The sequence below is a fragment of the Macaca mulatta genome, chromosome 9 (assembly GCF_049350105.2).
Source record: "Macaca mulatta isolate MMU2019108-1 chromosome 9, T2T-MMU8v2.0, whole genome shotgun sequence".
Lineage (NCBI taxonomy): Eukaryota > Metazoa > Chordata > Mammalia > Primates > Cercopithecidae > Macaca > Macaca mulatta.
The window spans coordinates 7,785,209-7,810,439 of NC_133414.1; the positions used below are offsets into that span (position 1 = coordinate 7,785,209).

A 25,231-nucleotide genomic window follows, 5' to 3' on the forward strand; every position below is an offset into this window, starting at 1 on the left:
TGGAGTGCAGTGGTGTGATCTCGGCTCACTGCAACCTCTGCCTCCAGGTTTCAAGCGATTCTCGTGCCTCAGTCCCCCAAGAAGCTGGGGTTACAGGCGTGCGTCACCATGCCCAGCTAATTTTCGTATTTTTAGTAAAGACGGGGTTTCACCATGTTGGCCTGGCTGGTCTCCCGACCTCAAGTGATCCGCCCACCTCAGCCTCCCAAAGTGCTGGGATTATAGGCGTGAGCCACCATGCCCAGCTGGGTGGGTTTTCTTTCTCCTAAACCTGTTGCCATCTTTATAAGGGGCCTCCTTATTGGGGGTCTGCAGCAGAGTCCCCTGAGGTTTATTATTTATTTATTTATTCATTTTTGAGGCGGATTCTCACACTGTCACTCAGGCTGGAGGGCAGTGGTACGATCATAGCTCACTGTAACCACCAACTCCTGGGCTCAAGTGATACTCCCGCCTCAGCCTCTCCAGTAGCCGGAACTTCAAGTGTGCACCACCACACCTGGCTAATTTAAACAATTTTTTTCATAGAAATGGAGTCTTGCTGTGTTGCTCAGGCTGGTCTCGAACTCCTGGCCTCAAGTGATCCTCCCACCTTGGCCTCCCGAAGTGCTGAGGTTACAGGCATGTGCCACCATTCCCAGCCTCCCTGAGGTTTATTGCTGAAGGAGAGTGTCTAGGACACTGCTTTTTATAGACAAAGAACAGTAAAACAACAAAACAAAAACTACTATATCAATAAGCTGCATTATATTCTTGCCTCGGAGGCACATTAACGGGATGCCCTATTGCTACATCAATGTGGTGGTAAATGTTTCTTACAAAACCTGTAGCTTCCTTCGCATGCATCCCGTAACTCCTGCCGACTTATTAAATTTGTGAGTCAGCATAATGGGCAGGAAGTACCTTTTTGACTGGCAAGGTCTGACTTTTCTTTCTGTTCTTCATCACTAAAATTCAAGAGCCTCTGTGTTCTGAGGGATCCTGGGTACTGGGCTGAGTCCTCAGACAGTGCTTGGGACTTGGCATTAAATCAGAAGTTGCCATGATCAGTGGAGCTAATGGGGTATTGATCAGGCCAGTGCAGGGTTGTAAACAACAGGTAAAAGACAGCCTTTTAAAGCACTAAACTTTCTTTTTTGAGACAGGGTCTCACTCTGTCACCCAGGCTGGAGTGCAATGGTGCAATCATGTCTCATTGTAGCCTCGAACTGCTGGGCTCAAGCAATCCTGCCTCAGCCTCCTGAGTCGCTGGGAGTGTGGGCATGTGCTACTGCGCCCAGCTAAGTTTCAAAAATATTTTTGTACAAATGGGGTCTTGCTATGTTGCCCAAGCTGGTCTCGAATTCCTGGCATCAAGCGATGCCCCCTTGGCCTCCCAAAGTGCTGGGATTACAGGCGTGAGCCACTGTACCTGGCCTTTTTTTTTTTCTTTCTTCTTAAATACAGTGAAATGAGACAAACTGCTAGCTTGTCTTTGCTCAGGATTTAGATAGACACCGCAGGAAATTGAGTCTGAAGAAAGGTGGATGTGGTACTCAAATACAGATAGACTTTCATCTCGGTAGGGAGTTACACTGGCTGATGGTGTTCTACCTTAAGGAAGCGGGGTGGGTGATGTCCTAGAGAAATCCTGCCTTATCCCTGGGTAGCCCCTACAGTTTATTTTCTGGGGATGCATTCTGTGTTAGGGTTTGAGTCAGTGGGGGATACAGGCCGTGTGGGCCGCTGCCTGTCTGTCTGCGCACTGCACACCGTTGGAGAGGTTAGTAACTTAATCTAGCTGGGAGAGCAGGAATAGGAACCCAGGGGTGCCAGCCTCTCACTGTCCAGGTGAGGGATTCACCATCCATCTGGCTGCTGCTTTCCATAACTGGCTCCTTGTGTCACTGTATCCCACAGCTGAGTGTTCACCAGCCAGCCTTCAGTTTTCTTTTGACTTCCTGTGTACGTTTAACTGCAGGGAACGGGCCCCAGTAGGCAATCTGCGTTGTACACTGATGGTACTGCGGGCTTGTAGACATTGGCCCAAAGGCACTACTCAGCCACGCTGACCCTGTCTTCCCCAAGTAGCCTCTATCTCACGGGTACACAGTGCATGCACCTGGTACATGTGCCCAGCGAGCGAGCGTGTCGTGAACGTAACAACCTTGGAGAATCGAAGCTCTGTACTTGGGACTTGATAACTTTCTGGGAGGATTTGCCGAAGTGGCCATGGTCATAACCACGACAATACTTTGCGCATGAGTTCCCCAGACTCAGTTCGGGTGTTTAGTCTGTTACCCAGGGTCTTTACACAGTTGCTTCCTTCCCCTGTAACGCAGTGACATCTGTGTTCCCCCAGGCATGTTTCAATTGGCATATAAAGTCCACATCTAAATACATTTAAGTTTCACAACTTTCAAAACTTTGTGTGTGTGAAAAAGAAGTTAAAATATTAAACATTTACATAAAATGAAATGAGACACACAGTTACTCTTTGGAAAATCTTGTGTTAAACTCTAATTTTTTTGTTGTTTTTTTTTGAGACAGAGTTTTGCTCTGTTGCCCAGGCTGGAGTGCAGTGGTACAATCTCAGCTCACTGCAACCTCTGCCTTCCGAATGCAAGTGATTCTCCTGCCTCAGCAGATGGGATTACAGGTGCCTGCAACTGAGCCTGGCTAATTTTTGTATTTTTAGTAGAGACGGAGTTTTGCCATGTTGGCCAGGCTGGTTTTGAACTCCTGACCTCAGGTGGTCTGCTCTCCTCTGCTGCTCAAAGTGGTGGGAGACCATGCCCAGCCAATACCTATCTTTTCTAATCACTGTGTCTTGCCAGGGAGGGTGATGAGGCAGGTGGGGGTGTCTCCTTTTTGGTGCTAAAAAGGCCCATTGAGAAGAGAAGAAACTGAGGGTCACAGAATTGGAAACATGAGGTGTGCTATGAGGTTTTAAAAGGGGCCGGGGTTGGAAAGTAAGACTCGAAGATTTAGTGAGGATTTGTGATCACCTCATCTGTCCAAGACAGTGGTGGGTGGTCCGAAGGGAGGGACAGCTGCAGACACCTCTGGCGCCCCTCTCTTTGAATCTCACTGTACGAGAAACCAGCACATAGGCAGAATGGCTCTGCTTTGCCAAGAAGGGACTGGTGGTTTATTTGGGTTTGAAATCCAGTCTGAACTTTTGCCCTATGGTATTTACTCTGCTGTCTTTATTGTTGTTGTTTTTCCCTCCCTAAAAGTCTACTGCCAGAGGATATTTGTTCCTATGATTAATGTGTAGACATAATCCCCTATTGGATAAATCAATCAGCCTCTGCTTCCTTGGCGTGGTTCTGACAGAGATATTCTGCACATGTGCACAGCTGAAAGTACGTGTGTGCATCGGTCTCTGCATATCTGGGTGTCCTTAGGAGCAGCGGTGTGGTGGGGACACCTGGTAGGACCAGGAGGGCCCCTTGGCCTGGGGAAGGAGTCAGTGGATGGGTATTGTTTCCAAGGAGTTGCTGCTACTTTTCTGATGTGGCAGCTACAGCTGCCAGAATGACCCTGGGCACAGTGGGGTGTGCCTCACTGGCTTTCAGGGAGGCCACCATCTCTCTGTGTGCTCCTGGGGACACAAGAAAGCCCCTGGGTGCTTTGTGCTTGTTTGTTCCACTTACGTGCTCAGGATGCCTGGCTCACCCTGGGCAATGAAAAGCGTCTGTTTTCAAGGAACTGTTTGTTCTAGGTCACTGGACACCAAGGGCATGCCAGCCCAGGGCTCTTAGCATCTCCTGAGCATCTCCTCATCCGCAGATAGCCTGTCTGTCTCCTCACTCTGCCTGCTGAGAAGGCCACTAATGGTCTCCAGATCGCGTGGAGGGGACAAAGACCCACATTTCATGCCTGCCTCCCCGTCCCCGCCTCCAGGCCTAGGAGCAGATCCTGGACCTTGACTCCAGTCTGGAGCCCTGTGGGGGGATCCGGCTGACAGAGGGGCTTCTTCCCTGAGCCACTGCCCATCTGAGAGTGGCGGCTTCCACAGCCTAAGCCTGCTCAGTTCGGACATCAGGGCCTCTGTCCAGTCTGACGTCTGCCTGGTTCTGTGTGCAGCTTTCAGAGGTTTTCCTGCAGGCCATGCGGGCTGTGTCTGGGGATGGTGAGGACAGCCAGGCTGAGCACGTGGCAGTGGGCGCTGGGCAGTGCCGCCCAGGCGGGAGCTGGCGGGTATCATCTGGCCCTGGAGCTTGCATGTCGGCAGGATGCGGGAGTTGCCTGAGACTCTCAGGGCCAGGCGATAGCCGGGAAGATACTCGGTCCTTGGCTTCCAGAACAGGGGCTTCTGGCTGCTTTCTGAAAAACCCAGCAAAACCCCGCTCCCTGCTGTGCTGTCTTACTGAGATGCCGAGACCGTTGTGTAGCCGTGGAAGCCAGGAGGGAGCTGGCAGGCAAGAGCATATCCAGGTTTCCTGGAGACAGCCCCGGCCCCTGCCTGAGGCTTCGTACCGTCCCTTCCCTCGGCAGTACCCCAGTGTTCATCCGAGCCTGGCACCAGAAGAGGGGGTCAGACAGGGTGAGAGGCTCAGGCGTGGAGGATTTACCTGTCCACTGGGGTAATTTTAGCATTCTGCCTCCCTGACCTACTTTGATTTGATAAACTCTTTTCATTTTCTTCTAATTTTTTTTTTTAATTAATTTTTTTGTAGAGACAGGGTCTTGCTGTGTTGCTCAGGCTGGTCTCAAACTCATGGTCTCAAGTGATCCTCTTGCCTCGGCTTCCCACAGTACTGGGATTACGGGCATGAGCCACCGTGCCTGGCTGTAAACTCCTACTTTTAGAAATTACGTTTTTAAAGATTTTTGTTTTTTAGAAATGCTGCCCATACCTCCTGTGTGGAGGTTCGGGTATTGATGGTGGGCCTCTCTGTCTCTTGACCCCGGGGCCCCAGACCCCTGCTCTGTCCCCTTGTTGTGTTGGAATCCACCCTCTCAACTATGAGCCCCACCCTCCCTGGCAAGAGCAGTCCTTTCCTCCCACCCACAGGGGCATTTCCACTTCCACTGTGGTGTCAGTCACTGGTTCCCTGCTGGGTTTGTGTGTATCAGCTCGGGAATTTGGTGTTGGGACTGTCTTTGCCAAGTAGAACTTAAAGGCAGGATTGAGGGACAGGGAGTGGCTGGGGGGCTGTGGCCACTAGGGTTGCCTGGTCCCTCTCTGGTACAATGCCAGGGACTGCAGGATGGGGAGATGAAATGAAAATTTCAATGAATGCTGGGTATGGTGGCTATGCCTGTAATCCCAGCACTCTGGGAGGATTGCAGAAGTTCGAGACCAGCCTGGGCAACACAGCAAGATCCCATCTCTACAAAGATAAAAAAAATTAGCCAGGGATGGTGGTGTACACACTTGTAGTTCCAGCTATTGGGGAAGCTAAGACCAGAGGATTGTTTAAGTCCAGAGGTTCAAGGCGGAAGTAACCTCTGGTGGCCACTGCACTCCAGCCTGGGCAACAGAGTGAGACCCTGTCTCAAAAATATTTTTGGTGAAATTCTTCAGCGTTATTGTTGGGCGTGGCCTCTGCTCCTCTTCTCCGGTCACTTGGTCCATGACACACCCTTCTTGCTTGTTTTTCCAGCCTGTGGGCCAAAGCTGACCAACTCCCCCACCGTCATCGTCATGGTGGGCCTCCCCGCCAGGGGCAAGACCTACATCTCCAAGAAGCTGACTCGCTACCTCAACTGGATTGGCGTCCCCACAAAAGGTGAGGCTGGGTCTTGAGGCCAGTCCCCTGCAAATGCAAAAACTTGACCTTTCCAGCTCAGTTGCTGGCTTCACAGGCAGGACCACCCCAGGCACATCTGTCCCCTGGTCGGGGAGTCTGATCCTGCCTCCCGTGCAGCTGGATCCTCCTCCACACTGTGTGTACACCCTTCTTCTGTTGGGGTTTTTTCCTCATTGGCCATTCTCTTTCCCACTCCCCTAAATCCTGCCCTGACTCAAATTTCACCTCCTTCAAAACCATCTCCGGCCACCTCAGTCCTTTACATTCCTGTGGCACTCAGTCCTAGCTAACATTCCTCTGCTGATGGCCCTAAGCACTGCATACCATAGATGAAGGGACTTCAACCCCCGGGCTGTGGACTGCTATGTGAGTGGCCTGTTAGGAACCGGGCTCCAGGAAGTGAGTGGCAGTGAGTAAGCATTCCCACCTGAGCTCCTCCTCCTGTGTGATCAACGGTGGCATTAGATTCTCATAGGAGTGAACCCCATTGTGAACTGGGCATGTGAGGGATCTAGGTTGTGTGCCACTTATGATAATCTAATGCCTGATGATCTGAGGTGGAACAGTTTCATCCCAAAGCCATACACCCACAGCCCCTCCCTGTCCATGGAAAAACTGTCTTCCACGAAAGGGGTCCATGGTGCCCAAAAGGATGGGGACCGCTGTTGTAGATGATGCGTTTAAGAATCTCTGCTTGGTCTTCCCAACTAGATGGTGCACATCTTGTGGATAGGTGGATAGGCACTGGTTTTTTTTTTTTAATTTTATTTTAGATTAGGGGTACATGTGCCTGTTTGTTACTTGAGTATATTGCATATTGATGGGGACTGGGCTTCTAGTGAACCTGTTACCCAGATAGTGAACATTGTACCCAACTGGTTATTTTTTAACCCTTGCTCATCTCCCACCCACCCCTCTTTTGAGGGCATGGTTTTTGTGTTTACCATCCCCGCTGTGCCCAGCTCAGTGCCCAGGAACCATGGAACACATTCCCCCGGCCCTGGCCCTGGCGGCTGCACCGGCAGAAGGGCTGACCTAGATCTGGCAGTGGGCGTGAGACCCCACTCACTTTCTGATACCATTGGTGGAAATGTGTTGTCCCTATTTTTGCTAGACTTGGGGCCTCCCCCAACCCATCTTCACAGTGTCAGTCTCTGGTTTAGGATATCGTGAGACTGGGATGAGACTGGGATTGTAGACTTGGCTGGAGGGGACAGTGTTGCAGAGCATGTGGCAGGGGCATTGCAGCTGGACTGGGGAAGCCGGCTGCCTGTGGCCTGCTGTCCTCAGGAGTTGAGGGTAGCGCAGGACTGAGTGCCGGCATTGCTTCCATGTTGTATCATCTCATTCAGTCAGCGTGGTTGGCTGGGTGGCTCTGCCTTTGGTCGATCCCACGATCCCAGTGTGAGTTGGCCCCTTCCTCCTGCTCAATCATCCAGGCTGTTCTCCTCTTTCCCGTCCACAGTTTTCAACGTCGGGGAATATCGCCGGGAGGCTGTGAAGCAGTACAGCTCCTACAACTTCTTCCGCCCCGACAATGAGGAAGCCATGAAAGTCCGGAAGTAAGGCTGGGCCGGGGGAGTAAGGCTGGGCCGCGGGAGTAAGGCTGGGCCGGGGGAGTAAGGCTGGGCCGCGGGAGTAAGGCTGGGCCGCGGGAGTAAGGCTGGGCCGGGGGAGTAAGGCTGGGCTGCTGGCTTCAGCTTGCTTTGTTCTGAGCCAGGCTCTGTAGGAGGCAGAGAAAGCCGGCCTGCGGGGTGGCTCCTGTTGGTGGCCTTCAGGGCTGTGCAGTGTGGGAGCAAGCCCCCCTGCCCCTCTGAGGTTGCTCTCATCTGTTCCCTGAGGGTCTCACTGAGCTGACCCTCACTGGGACAGCCGCAGAAGCACCCTCACTGAGAATTAGCAAGTCCTGTTTGCCAACAGTGTCTGTTTATGTTTGGAAAGGATTTCTTGTTAAGTGCGAGTTGATTGTGAAACCCTAGTGCAAGGGTGTTTGGCCCCGGCTGCATGGGCTGGAGTCTCCTGGGGGATGCTAAAACCCCTGATGCCAGGCCCCACCCCAGACCAGTTAGCGCAACTCTGTGGGTGGCTCTGGGCAGCCATTTCTTAGCAGCTCCCCAGGAGTGGTTCCCGTGTGCAGCCTGGCACCAGCACCGCCTCCCGAGGGTGCCTGAAGCCACCTGTGCAGGGCCCCAGGTTGGTAGCCTCTGGGCCTGAGGGGCGCTGGCCAGCCTGCCCAGTGCTGAGCAGTGTAGAATGGAACCACCAGTTACTCTGCCTGTCGGGGTGCGTCGGGGGTTTCTTGGGCTGCCCCAGCGGATGCACTAGCGCTGACATTTGGCATCTCTTGTGCATTCCAGGCAGTGTGCCTTAGCTGCCTTGAGAGATGTCAAAAGCTACCTGGCGAAAGAAGGGGGACAAATTGCGGTAAGTCCAGGGAATGTAGCTGGCTCAGTGTCCAGTCCCACCCAGGAGGGCGTCCTCACTGGCCTGGGGTGTACTGAGACCTGTGCCTCTGGCCCTGAGGGTGGAGGAAACCAGGGGGCCAGGGCAGCCCAGTGGCTCAGGAAGGCAGATGTGGGATGGACTCAGGGACCCACCCCCTCTGCGGCCAGTCCCCCACCTCCAGGGTGGGCAGGACCTGGGTGGCCCACAGGACCACTGGCCCTTCCTTGTACACTGTCCCATTGTACGTTACTGTTTTGCTTGTTTGCTTTTGGGGTATTCCCCCCATGCTACCACCCCTGAGTGCTGTTGGTAGTTGGGGGAGGCCTGCCCCGTGGGTGCGCCCTGGAGGGGACTGTGGGCAGGCACCAGCTCCCCTGAAGCGCTTTTGGGACTTATTGCTGGAGATGATGACCTGGCATCCTTGCTGTTCTGGTAAACGTTGTTAAACTCAAACTTAGAGTCGTCTTCTTGGCCCTTTGCTCTCCACATCAGGTTTTCGATGCCACCAATACTACCAGAGAGAGGAGACACATGATCCTTCATTTTGCCAAAGAAAATGACTTTAAGGTGAGCTGAGCATCTTGTGTTGTGCTAGAGGGCTCGGGAGACAGGAAAAGGCCTCAGGAAGCAGCCTGAGTCCTGCTTGGTCCTTCCCCTCCTGCTGCCCATGTTCCTGAGTCTGCTCAGTCCCTCCTCTCCTGCTGCCCACGTTTTGCGGCCTTAAATTAGGGCCTTTGTGTGGTAGGGCTCTTGGGGGCCGTGGGGTGTCCCAGAGGGGTGGTGGCGGGAGGCAGCAGTGAGGAGGTGGCCTTTCCTGTCTGTGGGAGTTGGTGGGTGGCGTGCTTCCACCTTGTCCGGACGATGACATCGCAGTGATGGCAAGGTTGGTCCTTCATGGTGTTTGTTTTCTAATATCCCCACCTCACTTCCACCAGGCATTTTTCATCGAGTCCGTGTGTGACGACCCTACAGTTGTGGCCTCCAATATCATGGTAAGACAGCTGGGAACCCCAGGCTCCTGCAGCAGTGTAGACCACAAGGACATTTGCAGTCTGAGGAAGCGGGGGACTGGGTCCGGCTCGGAAGCGCAGCTGAGCCCTTAGGACAAGCAGCCCCCAGTTGGCTGTTGATTGGGAGGTCAGACCTACAGAGCCGTTTTTAACCCAGAGGCCTGTCCTGTGAGGGACTAGCTCCATCTAGGGCAGTGGGCAGGCTTGGATGGGACGTAGGAAATAATTCAGGGAGACAGGAGTAGTTTCTGTTGGTGGCAGGAGACTGACAGCTAGTGGTGATGGGGCTGCCGGGGCAGAGGGCATCTCATTGCCCCCAGCGGGACAGGAGGCAGCAGCGGGTCGCTTGCTTTGACGGCTCCGGGAGGTAAGAATGCTTGGGCAGTGGCAAGAGTCCGTAGGGCTCAGCAGCCCCCTAAGTTTGGGAGGTGAGACTGTCTTCCTGCCGATGCATCTCGTGAACCTGCCACGAACCCTCCTGTCTGTGCTGTGCACGGGAGCTTGCCCAGATAAACTGAGGGCACTTGGCACCATAACTTGATGAATTTCTCCAGTGTTGCCACTTGATAGCAATATATATAAACAGGAGTTGTTACTATGGAGACTTACTACAGGCCGCCACCCTGTGTTGGAGACAATTTTCAGCTTAAACATATTAGAATATGACAATTCTATAAAGAAAAGCAGTTCTGAAAACGTACACTGGGACGCTGTGGTGTTGGCATCTTTGCATCTTTAGAGGGGATGCTAAGCATGTGTTAGCCCCGGTGGTGGACGCATTTCTAGATGTGTTAGCCCCGGTGGTGGACGTATTTCTAGATGTGTTAGCCCCGGTGGTGGACGTATTTCTAGATATCTTTAGGAAATGAATTCCTGTTTCAGGAAGGGCTATTTGAATTGTGAAAAGTCAGTTTAGATTTGTCCAGTGGGTGCAAAGGAGGAGGCTCAGAGTACGAGGAAATCACCTAAACAGAGGGTTTGCCACCTTTCTTGGGCTCGGCACTCCTCATTCCCCTCAGTTGACAGCAGGGTGCAGCTGTGAAGTCATTTTTCCCAGTGAGCGGTCACCGATGTGCTTAGCAAGGAGTTTAGCATTTGTCTGGTTGTCCACTAACAGATAATCATTTGCCCCAACCCGCCGTGTTCAGAAATCTCTTTCTGATGAAATCTCAAAGCAGCTTTGTAGATCCAGGCATTTGTGAACTTAGATTTTTTTTTTAAATTGTGGTAAAATATACATAATGTAAAATTTACCATCTTAACCATTCTGTTTATTTATTTATTGAGATGGAGTCTCCTGTTGCCCAGGATGGAATGCAGTGGTGTGATCTTGGCTCACTGCAACCTCTGCCTCCTGGGTTCAAGCATTTCTCCTGCCTCAGCCTCCTGAGTAGCTGGGATAACAGACGTGTGCCACCATGCCCGGCTAATTTTTTTGTATTTTTAGAGGAGACAGAGGTTTCACCATGTTGGCCAGGCTGGTCTCAAACTCCTGACCTCAAGTGATCTGCCCGCCTTGGCCTCCCAAAGTGCTGGGATTACAGGCGTGAGCCACCAAACCCCGCCATCTTAGCCGTTTTTTAAATGCGCAGTTCAGCAGCAAATTATATTCGCATTGTTGGGCAACCACCACATACTATCCCCAGGACTTTCTCATCTTCCCCAGCTGAAACTCTGCCAGGACAGAGACACAACTCCCCACTGACTCGAGTCTTTGAAGAGTGGCTGCCTCTCAGTGACAGCAGTGGTTGATGAGAAAAAGAGCCCAGGCATTCAGAAATGCTGTTTCCCTAAAATCCACCTGGTTTCTGGGGCCTGTGCCACTGTGGGTGTTGGTAGACCTGTGTTGTTGCCTGGGAGAGCGAGCCCTGCAAAGGAGCAGGCACAGCCCTAGTTGGAGAAGCAGTTAACCACAGACTGGTCACACTGGGGCTGCCTCGGGTGGTTGAGGGGTGGAGGAGAAGCCACACAAGGCCAGAGGCATCTCTGGGAACTCCTGAGCGCACCTTAGAACCAGCAGCCTCCTCCCGGCGCGGGGAGCATTGCAGGTGCCCACGTGGAGCTCGGTTGAGTTGAGCGCCAGGCTGTCTGGCGGTGCCTCCGGCACGGGACAGATCCTGACTTGCTGGAGCATTCAGAGGTGTTCTTTATGGAATCCCCGTGGGTCTCCTGTCTCTGTCCTTCCGGCTGCAGTTCTCCATCTCCCCAGGGAATCCTCCCCGTGTAACATCAGGCTGTGACTCAGCCCCCAGGATCTTTTTCCCTTTCTCTTACATGCTGGGCCGGCTCATCTTTGTACTGAGGCTTCTGTGCGCTCCCCTTTTGAAAGCCCCAAATCCTGCTTAATCTCGGCAGAAAGCCTTCCCGCGTGATTCATCAGCCGCCCCTTTGTGGTGTTGCAGGAAGTTAAAATCTCCAGCCCGGATTACAAAGACTGCAACTCCGCAGAAGCCATGGACGACTTCATGAAGAGAATCAGTTGCTATGAAGCCAGCTACCAGCCCCTAGACCCCGACAAATGCGACAGGTGATTCCCATGGCTGGCCGTCTCCGCAGACCCACATGAGAGTTCTTACTGCATTCTTGATGTTCCCACAAAGCATGTGCTCCTGGATACCTTAAAAACAAAAATTTTTTTTAAGACAGTTTTTTTTGTAGAGATGAGGTCTCGCTATGGTGCCCTGGCTGGTCTTGAACTCCTGGCCTCAGGTGATTCACACACAGCTGCTGGATACCTTTATCAAATCTCTTTGAAAATATCTTTTAAAAACAATCCCTGATGACAAACCATATTCAGTGGGAATATTTTGAACACTGTAGAAGTATAGGAAGTCAACATAGAGTTGAGGCTGATCTTGCTACTGTCCCTCTGATAGTTTCTTTCTTTTTTCTTTCCTTTACTTTCTTTCCATTTATTTATTTACTTACTTACTTATTACTTGCTTACTTGCTTAGAGACAGGGTCTCCCAGGCTGGAGTGCAGTGGCATGATCATAGCTCACTGCAAGTTCAGACTTCTGGGCTCAAGTAATCCTACTGCCTCAGCCTCCTGAGTTGCTGGGACTACAGGTGTGGCTGTCCACACCCAGCTAATTTTTTTTTTCTTTAGTAGAGATGAGGTCTTGCTATGTTACCCCGGCTGGTCTTGAATTCCTAGACTCAAGCAGTCCTCTTGCCTCAGCCTCCCAAAGTGCTGGGATTATAGGCATGAGCCACGCATAGGCCCCTTTCTTTTTATCTCCATTTTTAAAATTTTTTCTCCCCCTTTTCTGGGAGGCAAGCCAGTCTCACAGCCAGACACCAGCTGTGGGAGTTGTTGCACGCACATGCTCTGCCGCTTAGAAGGATTCGGTCTGTGCTCTGGAGGGGCCTACAGTCCTGCCTTGCTGTTCCCTGGGGAACGCATCTTCTGGAGACCGGCCGGGCCAGGCCGGGTACGTCCCGCTGTGGGCAGTGGCCTGAGCTGTGGTCCTTGGTGGGGTCTCTCTGCAGGGACTTGTCGCTGATCAAGGTGATTGACGTGGGCCGGAGGTTCCTGGTGAACCGGGTGCAGGACCACATCCAGAGCCGCATCGTGTACTACCTGATGAACATCCACGTGCAGCCGCGCACCATCTACCTGTGCCGGCATGGCGAGAACGAGCACAACCTCCAGGGCCGCATCGGGGGCGACTCGGGCCTGTCCAGCCGGGGCAAGAAGGTGCGGGGTGTGCTGCGGCATGGGCCGCTCTGGCTGCAGGGCGGTTGCAGGGTCTGCAGGGTGGGTGGGGAGGTGTGCGCTGCTGCTGCTGCTACTTGGTATGCCTGCTGTGTGTGTTATCTGTGTGTGTGCCTGCGTGTCCCTATGCATATCTGTGTGCATCTCTGTATGTGTATGTGTCTATGCCTATCCATGTGGCTTTGTGTGTGTGTGTGTCTTTGTGTTACTTTGTATGTATGTATGTGTGTGTGTATTTGTGTGTGGTGTGTGTATCTCTGCACGAGTGTGATGTGTGAGCAATTGTGCACTAGGAAGAGGGGGGAAGGAAGAGCTGAGCCTGGTCTCTGGGGAGGGTGTGTGCTACTGTGGCTGTCCGAGTGGCCTGGGGCCCCCACGGTGTAAGCAGGTAGTGCACAGCCCCACGTGGGCTGCCTGCTCCAGCCCCTGGCTCTTGGAGGAGCTGCGGGCATCTGGAATGAGTGGCCCCTCTCCACCACCTCTCAGTTTGCCAGTGCCCTGAGCAAGTTCGTGGAGGAGCAGAACCTGAAGGACCTGCGCGTGTGGACCAGCCAGCTGAAGAGCACCATCCAGACGGCCGAGGCGCTGCGGCTGCCGTATGAGCAGTGGAAGGCGCTCAATGAGATCGACGCGGTGAGTCCTGTGAGGCGGGCATGGAACGGCTTCCCAAGAGGCCCTAGACACCCCTGTGGTTTGTTCCCCTGAGTGACCACTGTGTCCCCACAGGGCGTCTGTGAGGAGCTGACCTACGAGGAGATCAGGGACACCTACCCTGAGGAGTACGCGCTGCGGGAGCAGGACAAGTACTACTACCGCTACCCCACCGGGGAGGTGAGCGCAGGCTGGGGCGGGCTGAGGGACCCCAGCGCACACGGCCACTGCTGTGCAGGGCTGGGCCACCCCTTCAGGGAGTTCGCTTCCGTGTGGGTTCTGGGGGCTCCTACACCCTCCACCTCGGAATTGAGTCCCCCCAAACTGAACCTTCTAACAGCCTGGGGAGAAGTGCATTTTCCCATAAGCAGAAATGAGATATGTTTCCCTAGGGACCTAGAACCGTGTGGGAGAGGAGGAAGGTGGTGTGTGATGGTCTACTGGGCAGGGTGGTGGGCAGGCTGGCAGGAGGGGTGGCTCTACATCCCCTGGGCAGCGTCTGTGCCTCCCCAAGCACAGTGCCCGGGTGGCTGTGGCTGAGGATGCTGCTGCCTCCTCTACAGATGGGATCCTCCTAGGCCGGGTGTGTCCTCCTTGCCCGGGTGTGTCCTCCCTGCTCGTGCCCTGCTGAGCAGTGTCGTGCCTCAGGCCTCTGTGCCCTACTGTCCTCTGGCCTCAGACTGGGCCTTACACACCGGGGCCCTGGTTAGCACAGCAGAGAGCCTTTTCTGGTCTTTTTCTAAAGTCACAGCCCTTCTGCTGCTTTTTACATTTTTAAATTGATAGAAAATACACATCACATAAAAGGGACCATTTTCCTCAGGTTAAAGTTATGATCTAGCGCATTTTAGTGTACTCACAGTGCCGGGCAGCCATCACCACATATTCCAGGCCTTTCCCTCGCTGCACAAAGAAACCCAGATCTGTTAGCAGCCGCTCCCGCCTGCCCCACCCAGCCCCGGCACCGGCCCGTCTGCTTCCTGCATCTGGATCTGCCTATTCTGGGCATTCCATGTAAATGGAATCAGATGCCACGCATGCCTTTGGGCCCGGTTCTTTCACACAGCATTGGGTTTTCCAGGTTCCCCTGTGTGGGAGCGGGGGAGGGCTTCACTCTGTTGATGGCTGAGCAGTAGTCCACGTTAAACCCTGCCGCTTCTCAACCACTGCTGATGATGGGTGATTGATTTTACATGGCTCTCTGGCCGGTCTGATACAGGCCATGGCCAGTGGCAGAGCCCCTCCCGAGTACCCTGAGCTCACGTGGGCCCGGCCCTCTGTGCTCAGTCCTACCAGGACCTGGTCCAGCGCCTGGAGCCGGTGATCATGGAGCTGGAGCGGCAGGAGAACGTGCTGGTCATCTGCCACCAGGCCGTCCTGCGCTGCCTGCTGGCCTACTTCCTGGATAAGAGCGCAGGTACCTCGGGCAGGCCGGGGTCCCGGGATGGAGGGAGGAGGGGACTGGCATTCGAGGGGTCAGCTGCAGACCTGCCGTGGCCTGTCCTGTGTTGGCTGCTGTGCCATGGGGTGTTAGGAGAAGGGCACAGGTGTCAGCTCCTGGCTGCTTCAGGTCCTCTCTGTCCAGTGCTTCCTTGAAGCCCTTGGGAAATGCCGTGGAGCCCAGGTTGATGCCTGGGACTCCATTGCTTCATAAACACCTCCCCGAGACCCACCTCCGGCTCCACACATCCCAGGGTCTTGTCTTGGGGTAGGGGCTGCTCTTCTCTTCAGTACCCTCTAAGGAACAAACAGCCCGGAAAACTCTGACAATCAGATTGAAATGTTAAGTCTTAGCATGTCCAGTCCAGTGCAGCTGAATCCCTAGACAGACCTACGTTGTTTGGGAGTGACTTTTTTCCCCAACTGTTAAGTCATTGTGAGGGCGAGTGTTTTGGTTTGGTTTGATGGTGCTCTTTGGGCTAAAGTCTTCTTCTGGGGCCATCTGCTGCCCGGGGCAGCTTGTGGCTGGGGACAGGTGCCCCGGCCCGACAGTGCTTCTGAGGGTCCTTGTGGGGGGACCATAGAGGTCTTTCTATGCCTCCCCCACCCTCATGTCTCATTTCTTTTTTGGAGACAAAGTTTTGCTCTTGTTGCGCAGGCTGCAGTGCAGTGCATGAGCTCACTGCAACCTCCACCTCCCGGGTTCAAGCGATTTTCCTGCCTCAGCCTCCTGAGTAGCTGGGATTACAGGCACGTGCCACCACACCCTGGCTAATTTTGTATTTTTAGTAGAGATGGAGTTTTGCCATGTTGGTCAGGCTGGTCTCGAACTCCTGTCCTCAGGTGATGCACCTGCTTCGGCCTCCCAAAGTGCTGGGATTATAGGCCTGAGCCACCACGCCTGGCTGTGTCTCATTTCTAATTGTGGGTGTACAATTTCCATTTCAGAGGAGATGCCCTACCTGAAATGCCCTCTTCACACTGTCCTGAAACTGACGCCTGTCGCTTATGGTGAGTAGCAACCCCTGCCAAGCCCTATCCCCCTGAAGGTGGCCACAGCAGCTTCTTGTGGCCGTGGGCTGTAAGCGGGGCTGTCCCTTTAACAGCAGCTTCCTCTGCCCCCATCCCACGCCCTCCAGGCTGCCGTGTGGAATCCATCTACCTGAATGTGGAGTCCGTCAGCACGCACCGGGAGAGGTCAGAGGTGAGTGGAGGCCCCAAGCCTCATCCTGGCCATCATCACACGATAGCCCTGGTGGGTGATGGGTGCTCAGGAGGCCCCAGGGCCGCTTTCCTGCAGGTGCTGGTCTGTATGTGGCCATGGGTCTGCTGGCTGCCTTCCTCAGCACCTCTGTGTTCCTGCCCATCTGTTCTGTGGCCTTTTCTTTTTTTTTCTTCCTTCCTGTGTCCTCTTCTTCCCATTTCTGCTGAGCTCGAGATGTGAATATTAGTGAGGAAGATACGTTCTCTCTCTTTTCTTTTTTTTTTTTGAGACAGGGTCTCAGTCTGTTCCCCAGGCTGGAGTGTGGTAGCGCAATCACGGCTCACTGCAGCCTCAACCTCCTGGGTTCAAGCGATCCTCCCACCTCAGCCTCCCGCGTAGCTGAGACTACAGGTGCGCACCACCATGCCCAGCTAATTTTAATTTATTCGTTTTTTTTAGAGATGGGGGTCTCGCTTTGTTGCCCAGGCTGGTCTTGAACTCTTGGGCTCAAGTGATCCTCTTGCCTCAGTCTCCCAAAGTGCTGGGATAAAGGTGTGAGCCTTTGTGCCCAGCCTCTGTTCTCTTTTAACATCAGCATAGCACAGTTCTTGGTGCCTTTCCTTTCTGGCAGCTAAAACCCGTGCTTTCAGTCTCCAGAGTTACTATTTCAAACAGGAGCAGCAGGTCTGCGCCGCCACGTGCATGTCATTAGGCTCAGAGCCGCCAAGAACACGGTGTTAAAAGAGGAGTGGCGTGGAGAGCGGAGGCCTGGGGGATGGCGGGTGGGGAGGTGTTTCGGGAGACCTCGAGGCCTGGCCGTGCGGCTGCTCTCTACCCTGTGGGGAGGCCTGACATTTGGAGGTGGGCCAGGCTGCCTCTGACTGAGTAGAGTGGACCTCTGCCCAGGTGGATGTGCGTTGTGAAAGTGAGTTTGAATTCACGGTGTACAGGCTGCCAAAAGTACAACACTTTGCTAGTACTAGTCAGACCTTTCTCTTAGACCGAGCGTGACTTTCCATCATGGCATTCCCAAAACAGGTGACTGTCCTTGTCCCAAGAAGCTTGGCCGTCAGATTTTGGCATGAAGGGATGAGGTGTCTGCCCAGTCGTTGGCAGTTGCCTGGCTGGTGGGCTGACCTGAGAGAGGACGGGGTCCCTTGGCCGCCTTGGTCCCTGTCACCCCCTCCCCTTCGGAATATGGGTCACTGGATGCTGTCCTGCCTTTAGCCATATGACAACAGCCCCGGTCAGGGAACCACTGCCCCAGCTATGGGATTGGGCCTGAGCCGGTCCTGGAGCTCTTCCCTGCAGGGAATGGGGCAGGGCCATGACGGAGACAGACCCCGGTTCTGAGGCTGGAGGCCCGCACCCCATCACGCTGTCCCTCCCGTGGGAGGGCTGGGTCTGGTCCTGGCCGGCAGAACCTGCTTCCTGCTGCGAGGTTTCTGCCCCTTTGGTCTCCAGGCTGGTTTTGCAGCCTCCGTGCCCCATCCTGAGCCAGGGTGCCCTTTGTGGAGTACAGATGGCCTCAGGTCGGCGGAAGGCAGTCAGCACAGGTGCCTTCCCCTCCCCATCCTGGGAGCCTCAGGCCCAGCCTGTCCCTCCTAGATGCCCGTCCTCAGCTCTCAGAGAGGCTGGAAGCAAAGCTCTTTTCTCCGACCTCATGCTCTGCTGTGATTATCATTCTTTCCCTCCTTGCTTTGCAAGCACCGTGTTTGTCTGTGTGGGGAATCCTTTGGAACCATCCGAGGAAGGGGCATGGGAGGGAATCACCCCCATTCTTGCTGCCTGGGAATTGCCACACACTCAGCAGCCCGTAGTCCCTGGTCTGTGGTCCCTGGTCCGTGGTCTCTGGTCCATGGTCTGTGGTCTCTGGTCCGTGGTCTGTGGTCCCTGGTCTGTGGTCCCTGGTCCACAGTCCCTGGTCCGCAGTCCCTGGTCCATGGTCCCGGCCACTCCCCTCGGTCAGTCTTGTTGCCTCCCTAAAATCCAGGAGCAGATAAACTTTGTTGGGGCTAATTTTCCTCCCCTTCTTTGTAACTGTCGCCTTTCTCTCTTTTGTCTTTGTCTTGCTTAGGATGCAAAGAAGGGACCTAACCCGCTCATGAGACGCAATAGTGTCACCCCGCTAGCCAGCCCCGAGCCCACCAAAAAGCCTCGCATCAACAGCTTTGAGGAGCATGTGGCCTCCACCTCGGCCGCCCTGCCCAGCTGCCTGCCCCCGGAGGTGCCCACGCAGCTGCCCGGACAAGTCAGTGCACTCCCCTTTCCTTCCTGCCTGGGGGACGCATGCCGGGCGTGACGCCGCAGATCTGCGATTGCGTGTGTGTTTGCAGGAATGCGTGGGGGTGTGTGTGTGAGTGTGCATGTGTGTGTTGTAGGTGTCTGTGCACGTGTGTCACGGGGGCATGTGCACACACATGTGTGTTGAGGGAGAACATGAGAAGCACCCTCCGAAGTTGAGGCCCTGGGGACTCTCCTTGCTGGTGACAACTGTGACTGCGTTCGCCTCCTTTCTGAGGATGGGGTCTTTACAGGGTAGAAGCAGGCAGTGCAGAAGGAAGAGTGAGATGTCCAAGACCCGTTCACATTTGTGAATGGTTATTTCTAAAACAAAGAGAGTGGCCACTTTCTCCCGTAAATAACATGGTTATCCCAGCGGTAGTGAGAAACCTAAACAAGGCTGGGTACGGTGGCTCACGCCTGTAATCCCAGCACTTTGGGAGGCCGAGGCGGGCGGATCACAAGGTCAGGAGTTTGAGACCAGCCTGGCCAACATGGTGAAACCCTGTCTTTACTAAAAATATAAAAATCAGCCGGGCGTGGTGGCGGGCACCTGTAGTCCCAGCTGAGGAGGCACCTGTAATCCCAGCCTCAGGAGGCTGAGGCAGGAGAATTGCTTGAACCCGGGAGGTGGAGGTTGCAGTGAGCCTAGATGGCGCCACTGCACTCCAGCATGGGCGACAGGGAGACTCGTCTCAGGAAAAAAAAAAAAAACCAACCCGATTTCACTTATTTCATTAGTTTTGAAGGTTACAGGCTGGAAGATTTTGGTTATTAGACATTGATTTGTTTTCAGAAAACTGGTCTTTTCCTTTAGAGCCAGGAACCCTTGCAAATATGTGAGATGTAGAAATTTCTGGGCTCAAATTCAGGTACCACCCAAGGGTCTGTCCCACCTCCACCCACCAGGCCTGGCCCCACAAATCAGCCTAGTGCAGCGTCCGGTCAGGTTTGTTGATGAGCCGGATGTTGTTGCCGGCTCTGAGCATCCTCTTCAGTCTGCCCCCTCTTCCCGCTTTTTCCGAGACTTCCTTAGACCTGGTGGTGTCTGGAATGTGACCTGCGAGATGCCGCAGCCTCCACAGGTCACTTAACCTCTGCAGGCCTCAGTTTTCTCATCCAGGCAGTGGGGGAACAGTGGCAGTGCAGAATGCAGATCAGATGGGGGGATTCGTGCCCTGCATCAGGCCCAGTGTCGGGCACGTGGTGGGGACACGTAGACACGGTGAGGTGGCTGTGATTAGCGGAAGCCTGGAGGCCTGGCTTTGGTGGTAGTTCAACACTAACATGAGTGCAGCATTTAATCGCCCAGATTCTTCTCCTCCCAGGCCCTCAGTCTCCTTAGCTTTCCACATGACGGGGGCAGGATTGGGAGAGCCCTCATAAATATTCCCTGGTGGGTCTCAGATCTGAGGGTTTTTATGAAAAGCCAGCAGAACGGAAATGGTGTCCCTGTGGCATCCGTTCTGATGGAAATGTGCGGTTGTATTTGGAAGTTCAGAGGCCGCTGCTTTGATGCTTGGGGGGACCAGGCTGGGGAAGGGGGTTGACATCCTGAGCTGCACAGACCTCCATTGTGGAGGACGCAGTGGCAGGGGCTGCATCCTCCCGTCCGCTTCAGAGCTGCCCCTGGTGTCGGGAGGACAGTCCTTCAGACTGGCCAGGTTCTTAGGGACATCTGAAGCTGCTGGCTGGGCTGGCCTGGGATTTTGCAGGGCTTCGTCCCTGCAGATTGCGCCTCCTGACTGACTTCTCTCTCTGCTTCTCCTCCGCAGCCTTTGCTAGGGCAAGCCTGTCTGTAAGTATCTCTCCGATCATTGCTGCTGCTTCACCGCTTTCTTCCTGCTTGCTCAGTTGGCCTCCTGCCTGTTAAAATATTGAGGATGAGAGCAGTTTTGTGATCCGAGGTCTTCACGGGGGAAGGAGGAGATGGGCGTGGGAGCAGGGAGGAGAGATTCCTGAATGTTTTTAGAAAAGGGTGCAGGAGGTGGTGGTGGCTCCACTACGGTTGCGTGTGTTCCAACACCGCCGCACGACAGCTGGCTTCTCCGTGACCCTCAGGGCTGCAGGTCGTGGTTTGTAATGGCCGTGGTTTAGGGCTCAGCATAAGTCCACATTTCCTTCTCCGAATCAGATCTCGGTGGCGAGCTGCATCTGCGCCAGGTGCCATTAGCCCTAAAGCCCCCTCTTGCCCCAGGAGTGTCTTGTTTTGAAAGGAAAACTTACTCAGAGCCTCATCTGTAAAACAAACCTGTGTGAATAGTGGGAGTGTGCTGGGGCCTGAGCTCTAAGCCTCTCCCGCCCCATGAGGATCCCCCATGCCCCGAAAGAGTTCCAAGTGGAGCCCTTCTTGAGGATCCGTTTGTCCTGGGGTGGAGCCTGCTCAGCGTCATAGTCACACCCAGGGCTGGGTGCGGCTTCCATCTCTAACCCATGTGGTCACCTCTGCTCCTCCCAGAGCTCTCTGCAGAGTTTCAGGTTCAGTCTTAGCTCTGGCAGCCCCTGGATAGCTGGGGCTGTGTTCCCACCACTCTGGGATCCTGCCCCCACCGGGAGCAGAGGACTTTCTGCCACAGAACCTTAATGACAGCCACCATGAAGTGTCACCCTCGTGCCCCCCAAAAACACACCTCCCCTTTATTTCCTCTTTGCTCCTAAAGTTACCTTTGCTACTTTATGCAGAAACTGGAGAGGTGTAATGAGGAGTGCAGCCTGAGACTGAAAAGCATGGCTGGGTTTTGGAAACAGGAGAGGCTGGGCATGGCACTCAGATTTTGGTGGCGAAGGGGTGAAGGGCCAGAGGATATGCCAGTGTCCCCCATGCCCACGTTCCTTAAGACCACCCTGAGAGATCGGAAGGACAGTCAGTGCCCCGTTTAATGGGTGAGGGGCTGAGTGACTGCTCCGTGCTTCCAGCAGGGTTCACCTTTCCCTGCTGCTGTCCTGAGGCCCCTGCCCTGCAGCCTGCAAGGCATAGGCAGCTGTTGGACCCTCGTGTCCCCCCACAGCCACTCCCTTGCAGCTGCTTCCCACGGCCAGGCTTTGCTTACCTAAGGTGGGCCTGCCCTTAACTTCCAGCTTCTGGGGGCACGCCCTGCATCCTCAGGGCCAGTGTCTGTGATGTGCCGGGCCAGTGTGCAGCACTTCAGGATCTGGGCTTCTCCCTGTGGGAAACCTGCCTTTGCATTTGGAGCCTGAAGGTTTTATATCTGTGCGTGTCCTGATCCTGTAGCCCAGCAGTCCCCAACCTTTTTGGCACCAGGGACCCATTTCATGGAAGAGAATTTTCCCCACCACAGCAGGGTGGGAGATGGTTTGGGGATAAAACTGTTCTGCCTCAGATCATCTGACATTACATTCTCAGAAGGAACGCAGAGCCTAGATCCCTCGTGTGCACAGTTCACTGTAGGGTTCATATATGCTCCTCTGAGTCAGGTGTTAGTGCTGGCTGGCCCGCCCACCGCCCACCTCCTGCTGTGTGGCCTGCCTCTGAATGGGCTATGGACTGGGTACTGGTCCACAGCCCAGGGGTTAGGGACCCCTGCGTTAGACCCGTGGCCTGATGTTGCCAGGAAAGAAGTCTTTGTACTAGGAAGAACCATTCGGGGATAGTCTCCGACCCGCTAAAGCTGATCTTGTCCATCTCCAAGACTGACATTATAGTGCCTTTGCTAGAATCCCTCCTGCTCAGCAAAAATACATCCTGTGGACCCATCGCACCTGACTCAGGTCGGAATTTCACTCTGGAGTCCCATTGTCCTGTCCATTCTGGGTGTGTGACCCCACGTCTAGGATTGTAGCCACATCTGATTCTTGGAGTCCACCTGGGCTCTGTGACCAGAATTTATGATGAAAGTCAGACCGAGCCAGGTCTGCGTCTTGGTTCTACTCCTCCTGGCCTCTGTCCTTGGCACGGGCACGTTAAAGCAATTCTAGGACCTCAGCTTCCTCATCTGTAATATGGAGATAATAACTTCATAAAGTTTTCCTAATGGGACTCTAGATACAGCACTTAGCAGAACATCTGGCCCCTAGGAAGTGCATGGCGGACGGCAGTGCTGTTCTTGTCAGGGAGGAACTTGGTGCCCTGGGCCTGTGGAGACTTCGGGGCTCGCTGGCATTGGGTCAGCATTTGGATACCCTTCTGTAACCCGAGGGATTTCTTCTCTGGGGCAGCAGGAACATTCAGACTTGGGAAGGGGAAACCCCTGGGGTCTCAAGGCAGTGGCCTGAAATCTTTCTTTTTTGAGACAGAGTTTTGCTCTTGTTGCCAGGCTGGAGTGCAGTGGTGCAATCTCGGTTCACTGCAGCCTCCTTCTCCCGGGTGCAAGTGATTCTCCTGCCTCAACCTCCCGAGTAGCTGGGATTACAGGCGCCCACCACCACGCCTGGCTAATGTTTTTATTTTTAGTAGAGATGGGGTTTCACCATGTTGGCCAGGGTGGTCTCGAACTCCTGACCTCAGGTGATCCACCCACCTCGGCCTCCCAAAGTGCTGGGATTACAGGCGTGAGCTACTGCACCTGGCCTAGAGTCTTTTGACCCCTGTGATCTTGGTTTCCCAGTAAAATGGGGGTGAACGAATGTCCGGACCCGGCGCTCTGCAGTGCCTTCCTGGGGGCTGTGCCGGCTGCTTGGGATCGAGAGATCACCTGGCATTTGTGATGCAACCTTCATTTTTAAAATTTCAAATGCACACTAGAAAACCCTACTAAAGATTTTTTTTTTTTTCCTTTTCCAACCTGTTTCTTCCTCTTCCCCACTCTGCTTGAAAGACGAACTGTCTGTCACATTTTCTCAAAGTTTTCTCCTTACTAACCGTGGAAGGTAAATGCCTGGGTGCATGTCCCTCCGTTCTGCACCGCGTCACGGCACCTGGGTCTGTGTGCAGACTGGCCATCGTGCAGTGCGGGGCTCATTTGTCTCCATGCCAAGGGTGTGAAGTGCAGCACCATTGTCGTGAGGTCCTCTCTAGTCTGTCTCTCACCCCCCACGTGTCCTGAGCCGGGGCCCCTGGGTGAAGGACGTGGACGTCACCCGGTCTTGCAGGCTCTCCACTGTCATTGTTGCATCGCCATCATCTGTGGGTGCCGGAAGCCGTGGGCTGGTGGTGGTGAGGACAGGTCGGAGCCAGCGGATGTGGAGGGAAATGTCAGCCCTGCTCTCTGATCCCACAGCCCGGCTGGGGCTCTCCCTAGATATGAGGACCCAGGGCTCTCTGGAGAGAACCCCCCCTCCTGGCGGGCACCCGTCACTTCCATCACCCCCGACAGGCACCCATCATCCTCCGATGGGCACCCGTCACCCCCTGGAAGGCACTTATCACCTCCCGGCAGGCACCCATCACTTCCATCACCCCCCGGCGGGCACCCATCATCCTCCGATGGGCACCCATCACCCCCTGGAAGGCACTTATCACCTCCCGGCAGGCACCCATCACTTCCATCACCCCCCGGCGGGCACCCATCATCCTCCGATGGGCACCCATCACCCTCTGACAGGCACCTATCACCTCCCGGCAAGCATTTATCACCCCCCAGCAGGCACCCATCATCCCCCGGCAGACACCCATCAACCCCCAATGGGTACCCATCATCCCCTGGCAGTCACCTATCACCTCCCAGCAGGTACTCGGTATCCCCTGGCAGGCACCTATCATCCCCCAGTGGGCACCCATCATCCCCCAGTGGGCACCCATCACTCCTGACAGGCACCTATCACCTCCCGGCAGGCACCCATCACCCCCCAGCAGGCACCTATTACCTCCCAGCGGGCACCCATCACCTGGGTTCCTGAGTCCAGCCCAGGCCTGGGCGAGAGCTCTGATGCTGCCCAGCCCTGTGACTTTCCTCCCTGTGGATGGCTGCAGCCTCGGACCCCCAGTTCTGTGTGGGGTGGGCGTGGGCCGTGGTGGCCCTGTGTGCCTGGGCTCTCCCACCATCTTTAGAGCAGTCTGGGTGGAGACACTGAGGATTGGAGAGAATAGTTTTAAACATTGTATGTTTTCTTGTTTTTTGAGGCGTAGGGGAAGGAGGTCGGGGAAGGAGGCCTGCTGTGCAGTGGCTGCAGTCAGTCATGTTCCCCACTAATATCGGAACATGTTTTCGGGGGGGGGGTTGGTACTGGCCAGTGCCTTAGGGGTGGGACTCCCTGCGAGGGCCATTGTGATCAGAAGTGGGGCAGGGTCTTAGCGACAGCCCCCTCTGCCTGGCTTCCCGCCTGGGCCTCCCCACCATGTCCAGCCATTCCATGTATCACCTGTGTTCTGCCTGTCAAGCTGTGTTCCCAGAATCTGGGTGCAGGAGCTGGGAGTGCGGCTCTGCTGTGGGCTGAGCTGAGAGGAAGGGGCCTGGGTGTCTTTGGAGGCCCCAGGCTCATCTGCCTGGCTGGGGCCGGTGAGGTTCCCCTTGTGGAATTTCTATGGGGTCATGAGCATGAGGCTCCTGTGGTCCCTGGCGCCTAGCACTGCGTAGCTCACGGTCCTCCCGGAGCCACACGGCCCCCACCAGGCGGGCTCCTGGCCTGGCGCCCAGCCCCTTCTCTGAGACTCTGGGGTTATCTTCCGTCATGTTCTGGGGCCCACCTGGGCTGTCTTCCGCCTGTGGGATTGGCAGCACCTTTCTTGGGTCCTGTTCTCTGTCCGGGATGGAGGGAGGGAAGAATTCTCCCTTGCATGACTCGGCGTCTTCTGCTTTAGAAGCCAGCCAGCTGCAAACCTTGACTCCCTCCCCACCTTTCT

At 54.7% G+C, this 25,231-nt stretch overlaps 1 protein-coding gene across 12 annotated transcripts in view; it reads left to right on the top strand.

Moving 5' to 3' along the window:
• The window catches only part of PFKFB3 (6-phosphofructo-2-kinase/fructose-2,6-biphosphatase 3), a 90,820-nt gene that overhangs the window by 62,926 nt on the left and 2,663 nt on the right, over positions 1 to 25,231 (top strand). For 4 of the 12 annotated variants that reach the window (XM_028825949.2, XM_077945702.1, XM_077945698.1 and 1 more), the window contains exons 2-15: positions 5,595 to 5,720; positions 7,207 to 7,303; positions 8,099 to 8,165; positions 8,679 to 8,753; positions 9,122 to 9,178; positions 11,599 to 11,723; positions 12,689 to 12,896; positions 13,401 to 13,547; positions 13,641 to 13,745; positions 14,853 to 14,982; positions 15,954 to 16,016; positions 16,145 to 16,209; positions 18,287 to 18,460; positions 20,268 to 20,290. In XM_028825949.2, the coding sequence (XP_028681782.2) occupies positions 5,595 to 5,720; positions 7,207 to 7,303; positions 8,099 to 8,165; positions 8,679 to 8,753; positions 9,122 to 9,178; positions 11,599 to 11,723; positions 12,689 to 12,896; positions 13,401 to 13,547; positions 13,641 to 13,745; positions 14,853 to 14,982; positions 15,954 to 16,016; positions 16,145 to 16,209; positions 18,287 to 18,460; positions 20,268 to 20,290 (1,462 nt within the window). The remainder of the gene's footprint in view (positions 1 to 5,594; positions 5,721 to 7,206; positions 7,304 to 8,098; positions 8,166 to 8,678; positions 8,754 to 9,121; positions 9,179 to 11,598; positions 11,724 to 12,688; positions 12,897 to 13,400; positions 13,548 to 13,640; positions 13,746 to 14,852; positions 14,983 to 15,953; positions 16,017 to 16,144; positions 16,210 to 18,286; positions 18,461 to 20,267; positions 20,291 to 25,231) is intronic. The other 8 variants (XM_002805545.4, XM_077945700.1, XM_001107535.5 and 5 more) reach the window with 2 other exon arrangements.